This window comes from Piliocolobus tephrosceles, chromosome 12, assembly GCF_002776525.5.
Source record: "Piliocolobus tephrosceles isolate RC106 chromosome 12, ASM277652v3, whole genome shotgun sequence".
NCBI lineage: Eukaryota > Metazoa > Chordata > Mammalia > Primates > Cercopithecidae > Piliocolobus > Piliocolobus tephrosceles.
In genome coordinates, this window is record NC_045445.1 from 99,635,970 (window position 1) to 99,648,618 (window position 12,649).

At 52.3% G+C, this 12,649-nt stretch overlaps 2 protein-coding genes across 2 annotated transcripts; both read left to right on the forward strand.

Annotated features, from left to right (window-relative positions):
- The first annotated feature begins 2,041 nt into the window (after positions 1-2,041).
- PIM2 (Pim-2 proto-oncogene, serine/threonine kinase) lies at positions 2,042-8,196 on the forward strand. Its single transcript, XM_023201949.1, has 6 exons — positions 2,042-2,888; positions 3,017-3,126; positions 3,821-3,871; positions 5,964-6,336; positions 6,805-6,981; positions 7,080-8,196. The coding sequence occupies exons 1-6, from the start codon at positions 2,828-2,830 to the stop codon at positions 7,241-7,243; spliced, it is 936 nt and encodes a 311-aa protein (XP_023057717.1). The 5' UTR covers positions 2,042-2,827; the 3' UTR covers positions 7,244-8,196.
- Positions 8,197-8,823: 627 nt separating this feature from the next.
- On the forward strand, positions 8,824-12,356 carry LOC113219560 (UDP-galactose translocator-like). The gene is made up of 2 exons (XM_026451097.1): positions 8,824-10,135; positions 11,724-12,356. The coding sequence occupies exons 1-2, from the start codon at positions 10,045-10,047 to the stop codon at positions 12,149-12,151; spliced, it is 519 nt and encodes a 172-aa protein (XP_026306882.1). The 5' UTR covers positions 8,824-10,044; the 3' UTR covers positions 12,152-12,356.
- Positions 12,357-12,649: the final 293 nt, after the last annotated feature.

A 12,649-nucleotide genomic window follows, 5' to 3' on the forward strand; every position in this document is an offset into this window, starting at 1 on the left:
GCCCCCAGGTTTTCTCAAGCATCTTTTTCACCATGCCATGATAATGGAGACCCTCTGGCTGGATGTGTGTCTGGCTCTGCAGTTGAGGGCATGGCTAGCTGAGTGGCTGGCTGTGGGGTGTCTCTGGAACCCAATGGCCAAGCATCTATTTGTTGTAGAGTTGCTTTGAAACCTTGCCTGGCATTTTCTAGCTGTGTGGCCCCGGTGAATTCATAGCTTCTCTGAGTTTCAAGTGTCTCATCTGTACAAGAGGTGATTAGGCTGGGCGCAGTGACTCACGCCTGTAATCCCAGCACTTTGGGAGGCTGAGGTGGGTGAATCACCTGAGATCAGGAGTTCGAGACCAGCCTGGTCAACATGGAGAAACCCCATCTCTACTAAAAATACAAAAATCAGCTGGGTGTGGTTGTACGTGCCTGTAATCCCAGCTACTTGGGAGGCTGAGGCATGAGAATCGCTTGAACCTGGGAGGTGGAGGTTGCAGTGAGCCGAGATTGCGCCACTGCACTCCAGTCTGGGCGACAGAGCGAGACTCCGTCTTTTAAAAAAAAAAAAAAAAAGTGCTATCTACTCCCTCATGCTGCCTGCTTGTGATCATCTAGAGGGAATATGTATGATCAAAGTAATGTACTACTGGGCACAGTGCCTGGCACATTGAGAGCACAAATGTTAGTAGTACTATCCTTTTTGTAGAAGTTCCTGCACGATTTGGCCCCTGCCAGTCTCTCGCCGCTCTGTCCAGTGTTCTTGGCTTTTGCCTGCAATTTGCCCTCCCCTGTCCCGAGCCACCAGCTTTGTCTTTCAAGATAGGTAGAGGGTCACCTGCTGAGAAGCCCATTCACATTCTCACTTCTATCTAAAAATCTCCCCAGTAACTGTACTACAGATAAACTTCATGGCACAGGTTTGATGCCTGACTTAATCTGTACATCTCTAATATCAACATCCCCACCAAGGCCTGGCAGGCTTATAGCAAAGCAACCCCTAATAATGTTGGGTGAACAAAGGAGAATACACGTATGCTTTCTTGGTGGTGTCTGTGTGTGTGTGACTGTGGTGAGTCCAAGTCTTCATGTGCCGGTGTCTCCAGTTGTGTGTGTGATGAGGGCTTGTTTCCAGGTGTGTCAGATGGTGACTGAGTGTGGGACTCTTATCTCTGACAGTTTGTGTCTAAATCCAAGATGAGTGCATGCCTGCGTGGGTCTGTGACAGTGCATCTGTGGTTTCTGTCTGATGGGGTGGATGTCCGTTTGTGTTCCTGCAACAGATTCTGGGTAGCTATTTCTGGACAGTTTGTTCCATTGATAAGCTGCATGTGTCATGGTGTATGTGTGTGTGTCTGAACAGGTCTATCCATGTCTGCTTTTGTGACACTGCCACAAAATGTGACTGTATCACATCAGTACATGTCTGCCTTCAGAGCAGTGCATGTGTGTTCCTGGAGCATCTGTGTATCTTCCTGTGACAGACTCTGCGTCTCATTTCTGGGACAGTACAAGTCTTGCTGTGACAGTGCATGTCTGATGGTGACAGTGTGTTTGTGACAAGTTCTGCCAGTGTGTTTGATGGGACATTTCTGTGTCATCACATGGCAAATATAGGTCTGCGTGAGTGCCTTTCTGTAACAGTGTATCTCTGGGTGTCATTCTAGGACATAACTATTTTTCTGACAGTGTGCCTGCCTGAAAAGTGTATGTCAGTCTCTGGCTGCATGTGTATCTAGGTCGTTTCTGTGAATGTGTCTGACAGTATGTGTTTGTGTATATCCTGGCATTCATGTTGTCTTTGGAGTGTTTTTCTTCCTGCGGTGTGGCGCCTTCTCTGGCTGTTTTTCACAAATTTGTGTCAGGGTTGCCACTTCTCTAGCAGCGTCTATCATGTCTCTCAGTCCTTGCCTCTCTCAACTCCAAGTGCAGCCCATGCCACCACCACTCTGGGCTCACCCCCATCCCCCAAGAACCACCCTCTGCTGTTCTAGATTCTAGACCTGCTGACTGGGCCCAGGGCTCAGGGTTAAAAGCTCCAATAAACACTCCCCAGGCAATGCTGCCTTTGACCAATGCGCACCCTTGGCGTTGATGGTGTGAGTTCCCCCTCCCTGGCTACCAGATATTTCCAGGGCCCTGGCCTCAGCTTTCCAGTGAAGGCTGCCTGGAAGACTCTGGTGAAGGAGTCCGACAAGCACCTTTCGAGACGGGGTCCTGGATAGATTCTTAGAAGCCCGGCCTGGCGCTATCTCTGTGCTAATATCCAGGCAGCGGCGGCAAACCAACTTCCCAGGAAAGGATACTGCGCAGTTATTTTTTAAGTGTAAATACACACACCGCCACCACTACCAACAACAACCCCGCGCAACAACCAAAACAAGTGCGGTGCTGCAAAGGGATTCCCAGAACCGGTTTCCTCTTGGTGTGAGGCCCACCTCAAGCCCCCTTATTTAAATGCAGGCCCCGCCGCCTCGGAAGAACCGAGCGTGTATTTGCATAAGGGGGCACTTGAAACGATGAGGGTGGTATGCAAATAAGGAGTGGCTCCGATTGGCTGTGGTACAGCAGGTGCCGCGTCCGGATTGATCAAAGTCAGGTGGGCGGGGCTGTCGCCCAGGGTGACTCTCCCGGGAGGCGCGTGCCCAGGCTCAGTAGCATTGGGGCTGGCGCGCGCGGCGAATCTTAACGCTGCGCCGTCTGCGGGCGCTTCCGGACCACCAGTTTCTCTGCCTTCCACCCTGGCGCCCCCCAGCCCTGGCTCCCCAGCTGCGCTGCCCCGGGCGTCCACGCCCTGCGGGCTTAGCGGGTTCAGTGGACTCAATCTGCGCAGCGCCACCTCCATGTTGACTAAGCCTCTGCAGGGGCCTCCTGCGCCCCCCGTGACCCCCACGCCGCCGCCAGGTGAGCACATCCTCCCCTACTGCAACCAGACGGAGTGGGCTGGAATGATGGGTTGCAGCGCGGGGGGAGGGAGTCGTGGCTGGGCTCAGCACGCTGCCACCCTGACTTCCTCGCCTCCGCCTGCGTAGGAGGCAAGGATCGGGAAGCGTTTGAGGCCGAGTACCGACTCGGCCCCCTCCTGGGTAAGGGGGGCTTTGGCACCGTCTTCGCAGGACACCGCCTCACAGATCGACTCCAGGTATCCGTCACAAGGGTCTTGGGAGGGTCAGGTGCGTGTGGCGGGGGCGGGGATCCTGGGCCTGGAATGCTGGTTGACCGAGGAGTGAGCCTGCAGAGTGTGTAGAGGACCGGGGGTGTGTGTGTGTGTCCGAGGAGTGAGCCTGCAGTGTGTGTAGAGGGCCAGGTGTGTGTGTGTGTGCGCGCGTGTGTGTCGGTCTAGGGGGTTGTGTGGGGGGTGAGGGGACGGGGGGCTTCAGATTCCGGAGGTCCTCGACCCCAGGGTCCAGGCTGCGTATGTGTGGGAAAGCCGGGACCTAGATGTGAGATTTATGGGACTTTTGGAGGTAGGTGTCCAGTGTGAAGTCAAACGGACCAGGACCCTGGTACAGAGTTGGGGTGTCGTAGAGCTAAATAGGAAGATTGTGGGCCTGGGGTATCAGGAAATCTAGAACTCAGGACTTGGAGTGATGAGTCCTGGTCCCTGAGAACGGAGAGCCCAGGGCTAAGGAAGGTGAGAGAGATGAACTTGGTTCCGAGGACTTGTAGGGCAGGGGAGACGCCCTGGTATGAGTTGTGTGGGGTGGTGTGGTTGGGGACCAGAAAGACTAGACTGCTGGTAGATGGAGGAGTACTGTAGGTAGGCAGAAGGTCTAGACTGGGAGGGGTCTGGGGATCACTGGCTGGCCTCCTTACCGTGGCCCTCTCTTCTCCAGGTGGCCATCAAAGTGATTCCCCGGAATCGTGTGCTGGGCTGGTCCCCCTTGGTGAGTACCTTCGGAGCCCTTCCTGACCTACCTATTCCATCACTGATGATGAATTCACCTCCTTGCTTTTCCAGGGGATGTATGACTCCCTGGGCCCTGTAACAGTGAGAACACTCCTGCCAGCCCATGTATACTCCCTTGGGGTGACATACAGTTCTGATTCACCCCAATTCGCCTAGAGCCTTGGATTCTCCCCTCCAACAATCCTTTTCCATCCTCCCTCCAAACACTGCTGGGGGACTGTCCGCAGGGCATGCTGGTGGGGAACGAGGGGCAGAGGTCACTGGTTGCCATGGTGATGGTGGCTGCTTCTCTCCTGGCGTTATATCGCTAACCGACATCAGGGCGGGTCTGGGCAAGTTGTAGAGTTGGGAGCGCCCCCTGGCGGGCTCTAGAGGAAATTGCGCCTACGCAGCCCGTGGGACCCAGGGGGAGAGGGTGCGCCTGCGCAATATCGGAATTTTTGCGTCTCGGTGAGAAAACGTCTGCTGCTGTGCAAGTCAGCAGCCTGGCCAGGAGAGGGCTCTACCTCAGCCCAGAAGGTTGCTGGTCGAAGTGTTCCTGCGCAGGGCGTGGGGAGGCGGTGCGGGGCGGATTTTGTGGCCAGTAGCGTTTATACTTTATTTTTATTATTTATTTTTTTGGAGACACAGTCTCCCTCTGTTGCCCAGGCTGGAGTGAGGTGACGCGATCTCGGCTCACTGCAACCTCCGCGTCTCGGGTTCGAGCGATTCTCCTGCCTCAGCCTCCCGAGTAGCTGGGACTACAGGAGCGCACAACCATGCCCAGCTAATTTTCATATTTTTAGTAGAGACAGGGTTTCACCATGTTGGCCAGGCGGGTTTTGAACTGCCGCCTTGGCCTCCCACAGTGCTAGGATTACAGGTGTGAGCCACCGCGTCCGGCCTCTAATTTTGTATTTTTAGTAGAGACGGGGTTTCTCCATGTTGGTCAGGCTGGTCTCGAACTCCCGACCTCGGGTGATTTGCCTGCCCCAGCCTCCCAAAGTATTGGGATTACAGGCTTGAGCCACTATGCAGGGCCACGTTTATGCTTTTTATTGACTGGCTCTAGGTGCTTGGTGATGCTGACAAAATACATGATAACACTTAAGTCCTCTTGTACTAGGTCCTTTGCAATAAATCACTCAGCTGTTTAACAAATTAGGTATATTGAACACCTACTATGTGACAGACACAACTCTAGACAGCAAAGTATTACATAATTATTGAGACCTCATTTTTTGCTAGGGCATCTTTTACTAATTGTTTTACCTGTTTGACAAATATTTATTCAGCCCTACTTTGTTAGCAGCCACTGTTCTAGTGCTTCATATAGGTCTGTGAACAAAACAAACCATTACACAGTAAGTGTTTATTGAGTGCTAACTGCTTGTCAGAGCCGATGCTATCAAGTGCTGTCATCTGTTTAACATTTATTGAGCACCTACTGTGTAAGGTACTATTCTAATCTCCTGGGATATGTCAGGGAACAAAACAAAATACCACATAATGGTGCTGCTTCTGCTGAAGGCCTTTTGTTAAAAACCAATTTTTTCTATTTTTGTTTGTTTGTTTTGAGACAGCTGGAGTGCAGTGGTGCGATCTTGGCTCACTGCAACCTTTGCCTTCTGGGCTCAAGGGACCCTCCCACCTCAGCCTCCCGAGTAGCTGGGACTACAGGTGCATTTCATCAAACCTGGCTAATTTTTGTGTTTGTGTAGAGACGGGGTCTTGCCTTTTTGCCCAGGCTGATCTTGAACTCTTGGGCTCAAGCAATCCACCCACATCAGCCTCCCAAAGTGCTGGGATTACAGGGATGAGCCTCTCTGGCCGGCTGAACTTCTCTATTCAAATGTTTATTGATCTACTACATGCAAGAGTTGTGCAGGCTCTTTGCTGGTTTCACCCTCTCAATCACTGTGAGTTTGTGTCTTTAGGGAACCTGAGGCCCAGGAAGGGAAGTGAGTTGCTCAACAACACACTGTCAGGAGAAGGGGCCCTGATTTGAGCTTAGGTAAAAAGCCTCAGAGCTGTTGCCCTGACATCTGTCTTTTTTTTCTCCCTGCTTCCCACCCCACCTGTTCCCCCAGTCAGACTCAGTCACATGCCCACTCGAAGTGGCACTGCTATGGAAAGTGGGTGCAGGCGGTGGGCACCCTGGCGTGATCCGCCTGCTTGACTGGTTTGAGACACAAGAGGGCTTCATGCTGGTCCTCGAGCGGCCTTTGCCTGCCCAGGATCTCTTTGACTATATCACAGAGAAGGGCCCGCTGGGTGAAGGCCCAAGCCGCTGCTTCTTTGGTCAAGTAGTGGCAGCCATCCAGCATTGCCATGCCCGTGGAGTTGTCCATCGTGACATCAAGGATGAGAACATCCTGATAGACCTACGCCGTGGCTGTGCCAAACTCATTGATTTTGGTTCTGGTGCCCTGCTTCATGATGAACCCTACACTGACTTTGATGGTAAGGCTTCTCTAAATTTCCCTGGAGGGATTGTTTTTACTTGATGGACTTGTGACCTTTGGCCTGCAGTGGTGGGGTATCCTGTAATCCTTGACCCATACTGCATCTGTATAAGATGATCGATTGCTAATACTGGGGATTCTCAGCCTTGGCCTCTGATAAAGTCCATCTTTCAACAGTGCGCTAACCTTATTCTGGGCTCCTATTCTGGTGAGGGAATCCTGTTACTATCCTGAGTATTCTTTCTCTGGTAAAGGGCTCCTGTTACTTCTCAGTGGATCCTGTTACTTCTCAATGCTTTTATTCTGTTGAGGGGACTCTGCTATTTTAGCTGCTCTTTATCTAGTGAGGGGACTCTGCTTTTATCTTGAGTGCTCTTAATTGTGGTGAGGTCATCCTTCCTGGGGAGTTTGGGGTTGGAGAAGGGCATCATGAGAGTGAGTGGTCTAACCCCTGGCTTGTGTGCAGGGACAAGGGTGTACAGTCCCCCAGAGTGGATCTCTCGACACCAGTACCATGCACTCCCGGCCACTGTCTGGTCACTGGGTATCCTCCTCTATGACATGGTGTGTGGGGACATTCCCTTCGAGAGGGACCAGGAGATTCTGGAAGCTGAGCTCCACTTCCCTGCCCATGTCTCCCCAGGTGAGGCCTCACTGACCCCAGCCCGGAAGACTCCATCCCTCTCAGGGATCAGTATCCCCTACTGACTGCTAATCTTCCATCTGCTTCTTGGCCCACAGACTGCTGTGCCCTAATCCGCCGGTGCCTGGCCCCCAAACCTTCTTCCCGACCCTCACTGGAGGAGATCCTGCTGGACCCCTGGATGCAAACACCAGCCGAGGATGCACCCCTCACCCCCCCGAAAGGAGGCCCCGCTCCTTTGGCCTGGTCCTTGCTACCCTAAGCCTGGCCTGGTCTGGCCCCCAGTGGTCGGAAGAGCCATCCCATGGCCATGTCACAGGGATAGACGGACATTTGTTGACTTGGTTTTACAGGTCATTACCGGTTATTAAAGTCCAGTATTACTAAGGTAAGGGATTGAGGATCAGGGGTTAGAAGACATAAACCAAGTCTGCCCAGTTCCCTTCCCAATCCTACAAAGGAGCCTTCCTCCCAGAACCTGTGGTCCCTGATTCTGGAGGGGGAAGTTCTTGCTTCTCATTTTGCTAAGGAAGTTTATTTCAGTGAAGTTGTTCCCATTCTGAGCCCCAGGACTCTTATTCTGATGACGTGTCACCCCCACATTGGCACCTCCTACTACCACCACACAAACTTAGTTTATATGCTCTTACTTGGGCAAGGGTGCTTTCCTTCCAATACCCCAATTGCTTTTATTTTAGTAAAGGGACCCTTTCCCCTAGCCTAGGGTCCCATATTGGGTCAAGCTGCTTACCTGCCTCAGCCCAGGAGTCCTTATTCTGGGGGAGGTAATGCCCTGCTGTTACCCAAGGCTTATTTGTTTTCCTTTTTTTTTTTTTTGGGGTGAGGGGACCCTACTCTGTTATCCCAAGTGCTCTTATTCTGGTGAGAAGAACCTTACTTCCATAATTTGGGAAGGAATGGAAGATGGACACCACCAGACACCACCAGACACTAGGATGGGATGGATGGTTTTTTGGGGGATGGGCTAGGGGAAATAAGGCTTGCTGTTTGTTCTCCTGGGGCGCCCCCCTCCAACTTTTGCAGATTCTTGCAACCTCCTCCTGAGCCAGGATTGTCCAGTTGCTAAAATGTAAATAATCACGTATTGTGGGGAGGGGAGTTCCAAGTGTGACCTCCTCTCTTCTCCCCCTGCCTGGATTATTTAAAAAGCCATGTGTGGAAACCCACTATTTAATAAAAGTAATAGAATCAGAAGCGGCTGGCCATTTGTAGGTGTGAGGCTTTTATGGAGCATCTACTGTGCACTGAGACAGACTGTCCCTCTGCTTTGTCCTCAGGAAGCCACAGTCTTATGTTGCCATCCTAAAGACCTTTAAGAGTTCTTGAAACTGCACCACAAAAAAAAAAAAAAAAAAAAAAAATCTTGATTCCCCCTGCCCCTGATCTTAGGCAGTGCCCAGTATGTGCAGAAGGGCTGTCTGTTGGAGATACTGTGCATGAAGGTGGAAGGTGTTTAGGGTACATCCCCAATCAAGATGGCCATCTCAGAAGCAGATAAAACTACCTTCTCTGGCACCCCAGGGGAAGGAAGAAGCCCTTTTCCCTGTTGGAGAAGAAGAGCCCTATCAGGGTACTGATGAGGGTGGGGCTGGAGTTGCGGACTGATTGGAATCTGTCCAGGGTGTAGTCACCTGTTTTGCTTTTTTTTTGAGACAAAAGTCTCGCTCTGTCGCCCAGGCTGGAGTGCAGTGGTGCTATCTCGGCTCACTGCAACCTCTGCCTCCCACACCATTCTCCTGCATCAGACTCTTGAGTAGCTGGGACTACAGGCTCCCGCCACCACGCCCGGCTGATTTTGTGTGTTTTTAGTAGAAACGGGGTTTCACCGTGTTCACCAGGATGGTCTCGATTTCCTGACCTTGTGATCCACCCGCCTCGGCCTCCCAAAGTGCTGGGATTACAGGCGTGAGCCACCGCGCCCGGCCTGTTTTGCTCTTAATCTTAGCCTCTCCCTCATCTTTACCCTTACATACCCATCCCTCTAATTTCTCCTTCAACACTTGACTTACCTGGCCTGCCCTATTCCATGTTGGTTTCACATGCTCCGACCTCAGCTGTCACCTCTCTTGCCCTGCTTATTTGTCTCGGTTCAGTGCAACCTCCACCTCCCGGGTTCAAGCGGTTCTCCTGTCTCAGCCTCCCGAGTAGCTGGGTACAGGTGCATACCACTACACCCGGCTAATTTTTTTTTTTTTAAGTAGAGACGGGGTTTTGCCATTCTACCCAGGCTGGAACCCCTGAGCTCAGGTGATCCGCCCGGCTCAGCCTCCCAAAGTGCTGGGATTACAGGCGTGAGCCACTGCCCCTGGTCCAGACTCTTGTCCTTCCAAATGCTAACCTGTGAGCCTTTCACCTGTCCCCTTTATTTGCCATCCTCATTGGTGACTCACTTGTCTTCTCTACGTCAACTTTCCTTTTCCTTTTCACTTGTTTATCCTCACCTGCTCTGTTTTTATCTGCTAGCTTACATGCCTGACTCGCACCTGGTGATTCAGCCAGTACGCCCTCACCCGACCCCGACAGGTCAAAGTTTCGTGGTCCCCAGATTCCCCTGTGCTGTCCAGGGGGTGGGGCCTCGCTGGAAGACGGGAAAGCGGAACTTCAGTCCAACCAGGAAGCACCTGGAGTTTCTGATTCGGAAGGGGCGGTCCCTTATGGAGAAGCTGCCAATAAAGAGCCGAGATGAAAGAGGGATGGCTTAACCGATGAGACTAGGAGACGGGATCGGGGGGTGATCTGGCAAGCGCGATCAGTTAAGCGGACGAACAGCAGGACAAGGCGGGTCTAGTGACAGGAATGGGCCGATGAAGCTCTAGGGGCGGTGGGTTGGCCGATCGGGCCGTTTCCCCGGCATCCAGATCCGACGGAATTTGGAAATCCCGGGGCTACTCTTACGTTGAGCTTTTAGGATCGAAGGAGAAAAGCCACCACCCTGACGATCCCGGCTGTCGACCCACCTTCACTCAGGCGGCCTGGAAGCGGAAGTGACGAACACGGAAGTGATCTGCTGTTACCGAGGGGACGGGCCGGGCAAATGCCAACATGGCAGCTGTTGGGGCTGGTGGTTCCACCGCGGCGGCCGGGCCAGGGGCGCTTTCCGCGGGTGCATTAGAGCCGGGGACTGCGAGTGCGGGTGAGACAGTCTGTGTCCGAGCAGTCGCATGGGAGGCGGAGGTCGGGATCGCTGGGAGTCGGGAATGTTCCTCACTAAAGTGAGAAGGAGCATCCCGTGTGGACCGACGTGTGTGTGTGTGTGTGTGTGTGTGTGTGTGTGTGTCTGTATGTGTGTCTGTGTGTGCACATTGTGAGTGTGTTGGGGGCGGGGAAGAAAACATTCTGAGAGTGATTGTGGGATCCTTCCGCATATGGACCATTATGAGTGTGGAAGGTAATTCTTTTTGGGAAGGCTAAGGCCACCGAAACCATTCTGAATATGTGGGGTCCTTCCTTGTGGAAGAGACCATTCTGCGGGCGTGGGAGTTCTTCACTGAAGAAGTAGGAGACTATTCTGAGGGTGGTGGTTCTTTCCTTATAAAAGGACAGAGACTATTGTGAGTTAGGGTGGGGCGAATCCTTCTTTATGTGACTAGAGAGGGTCCATTTTGAGGATGATGGTGTCCTTCATTATGTGCGGAGGAGACCGTTCTGGGGGCCCCCTTCCTAATGGAGGTAGAGTTCATTGTACGTTCGGGTGGGAGGGCTCATCGTTATATGGTGGAAAAAGAACGTTCTGAGGGTGCCAGGTCCTTCCGTATAGCAGAGAGAGCCGATAGTGATTGTGGGTAGAGCGGTAGAGCAAGGAAAAATTCATTAGCTAGAGGGTCGGTGCACGGTGGTGGGAGGACGGACCATGTGGAGTGCAGGGAACTATTTCCTCATCTGGTTGAGGGAGCCAGACCTTTCTTAGTGGGATAACCATTCCTGATACAGGATTCAGTCCCTGGGAGCATGGGGGAATCATTTCTTGTATTTAGGAGACTATTCTGGGTCGGGAAGAACCAGTTGTCACAGGAGGGAGGGGTTGGAGAGACCATTCTGGGTATGAGGAGAATCATTTCATATGGGTTGTAGGCCATTCTGAGAGTGAGGGAATCGAATCATTTCTTAGATGGGAGAAAGACCTTTCCTTAGGGGGTGAACATACCTCATACAGTGGCCTCATTCCCTGCATTGATGTATTATTCTTTACATGAGACAGTCCCTCGTTAAATAGGAGCATCATTTCATATACATTCTCAGTTTGCTCATCCATAAATGGGAATCCTCGCAGTTCTTTTGGAGATGACAATGATATGAGTCTATTGAGGTAATCCATAGAAATCCCTTAACCCAGTGATAGGCATACAGTAAACACTCAGTAAACGTGGAGAACGAAGTTGTCGGTATTCTCTCTGGGGAGGAGTTGCTTCTCACTTGTGAGGGAGCCGAGGCGCGTGGCCAGGGCTTGCCTCAGCCATTACCTGAAACCTCGGTAAGGATTCCAGGTATGGACTGGACAGAGTGGGGCCCATTTCTCCCTTCTGGCTCTTCCTGCTTGTGGCTGAGGCAGTAAGGCAGTAGGAGTCAGACCCTCATTGGGTGAAGGCAGGCAGGCTGAGGGAGCAAGTAGCGGTGGCTAGGAGGGTCCTGGGTGAGAAAGGAGAGGGGGTGGGTGGTGGTGTGGCTATGCCCTAGCGGCTTCTGACCCCCTCCTTCCCCCTTGCCCCTTCCGTTCCCCACAGCTCACAGGCGCCTGAAGTACATATCCCTAGCTGTGCTGGTGGTCCAGAATGCCTCCCTCATCCTCAGCATCCGCTACGCCCGCACGTTGCCAGGGGACCGCTTCTTTGCCACCACTGCTGTGGTCATGGCGGAAGTGCTCAAAGGTCTCACCTGCCTGCTGCTGCTCTTCGCACAGAAGAGGGGTACGAGCCAGGGAGGGGGCTGCACCGGGGTCGGTGCGTGGGACTCCACATGTATGTGCGTGTGTTCACACAGACGGTTTGCTTCAAGAGTGTCTCCAAATCTCAACCTGCCTGGGGCGCCCCTCCAGCTATGTGTAGCTGCATCTTACACTTTTCTAGCCCTAACAGCCAGGGAGCTGACCTGTGTGAACTGTAGGAGTGGGATTGTCTATGCTTATAGAGTAGCAGGGGTCTCTCACATGTGATTTAGTCATCTTTAGCTTTATATCATGGAGAATTCCGAATACATGCAAAATCAGAGAGAATAATCAAATAGTAACATATCCATGTACCCATCCCCCAGAGTTAGCAATTAGCAACTCATGGCCGCTTTAAACAATATCAGTGATTGTTCACTCACTGCCAATCTATATGTCTACCTACATCCTTATCCCCTTATTATTTTTTGTTTTGTTTTATTTTGTTTTTTTTGAGACGGAGTCTCGCTCAGTCGCCCAGGCTGGAGTGCAGTGGAACGATCTCGGCTCACTGCAGGCTCTGCCTCCTGGGTTCACGAGAACACAGGCGCCTGCCACTATGCCCGGCAAATTTTTTGTATTTTTAGTACAGACGGGGTTTCACCGTGTTAGCCAGGATGGTCTCGATCTCCTGACCTCGTGATCCACCCATCTCGGCCTCCCAAATTGCTGGGAATACAGGCGTGATCCACCACGCCTGGCCTTCCCCTTATTATTTATTTATTT

Coding starts and splice junctions, on each gene's coding strand:
- PIM2 (XM_023201949.1), top strand. CDS start 2,828: ATGTTGACTAAGCCTCTGCAGGGGCCTCCTGCGCCCCCCGTGACCCCC. Junction 3,127..3,820: donor GCCTCACAGATCGACTCCAG/GTATCCGTCACA, acceptor TCTCTTCTCCAG/GTGGCCATCAAAGTGATTCC. Junction 6,982..7,079: donor CCCTGCCCATGTCTCCCCAG/GTGAGGCCTCAC, acceptor CTTGGCCCACAG/ACTGCTGTGCCCTAATCCGC.
- LOC113219560 (XM_026451097.1), top strand. CDS start 10,045: ATGGCAGCTGTTGGGGCTGGTGGTTCCACCGCGGCGGCCGGGCCAGGG. Junction 10,136..11,723: donor GCCGGGGACTGCGAGTGCGG/GTGAGACAGTCT, acceptor CGTTCCCCACAG/CTCACAGGCGCCTGAAGTAC.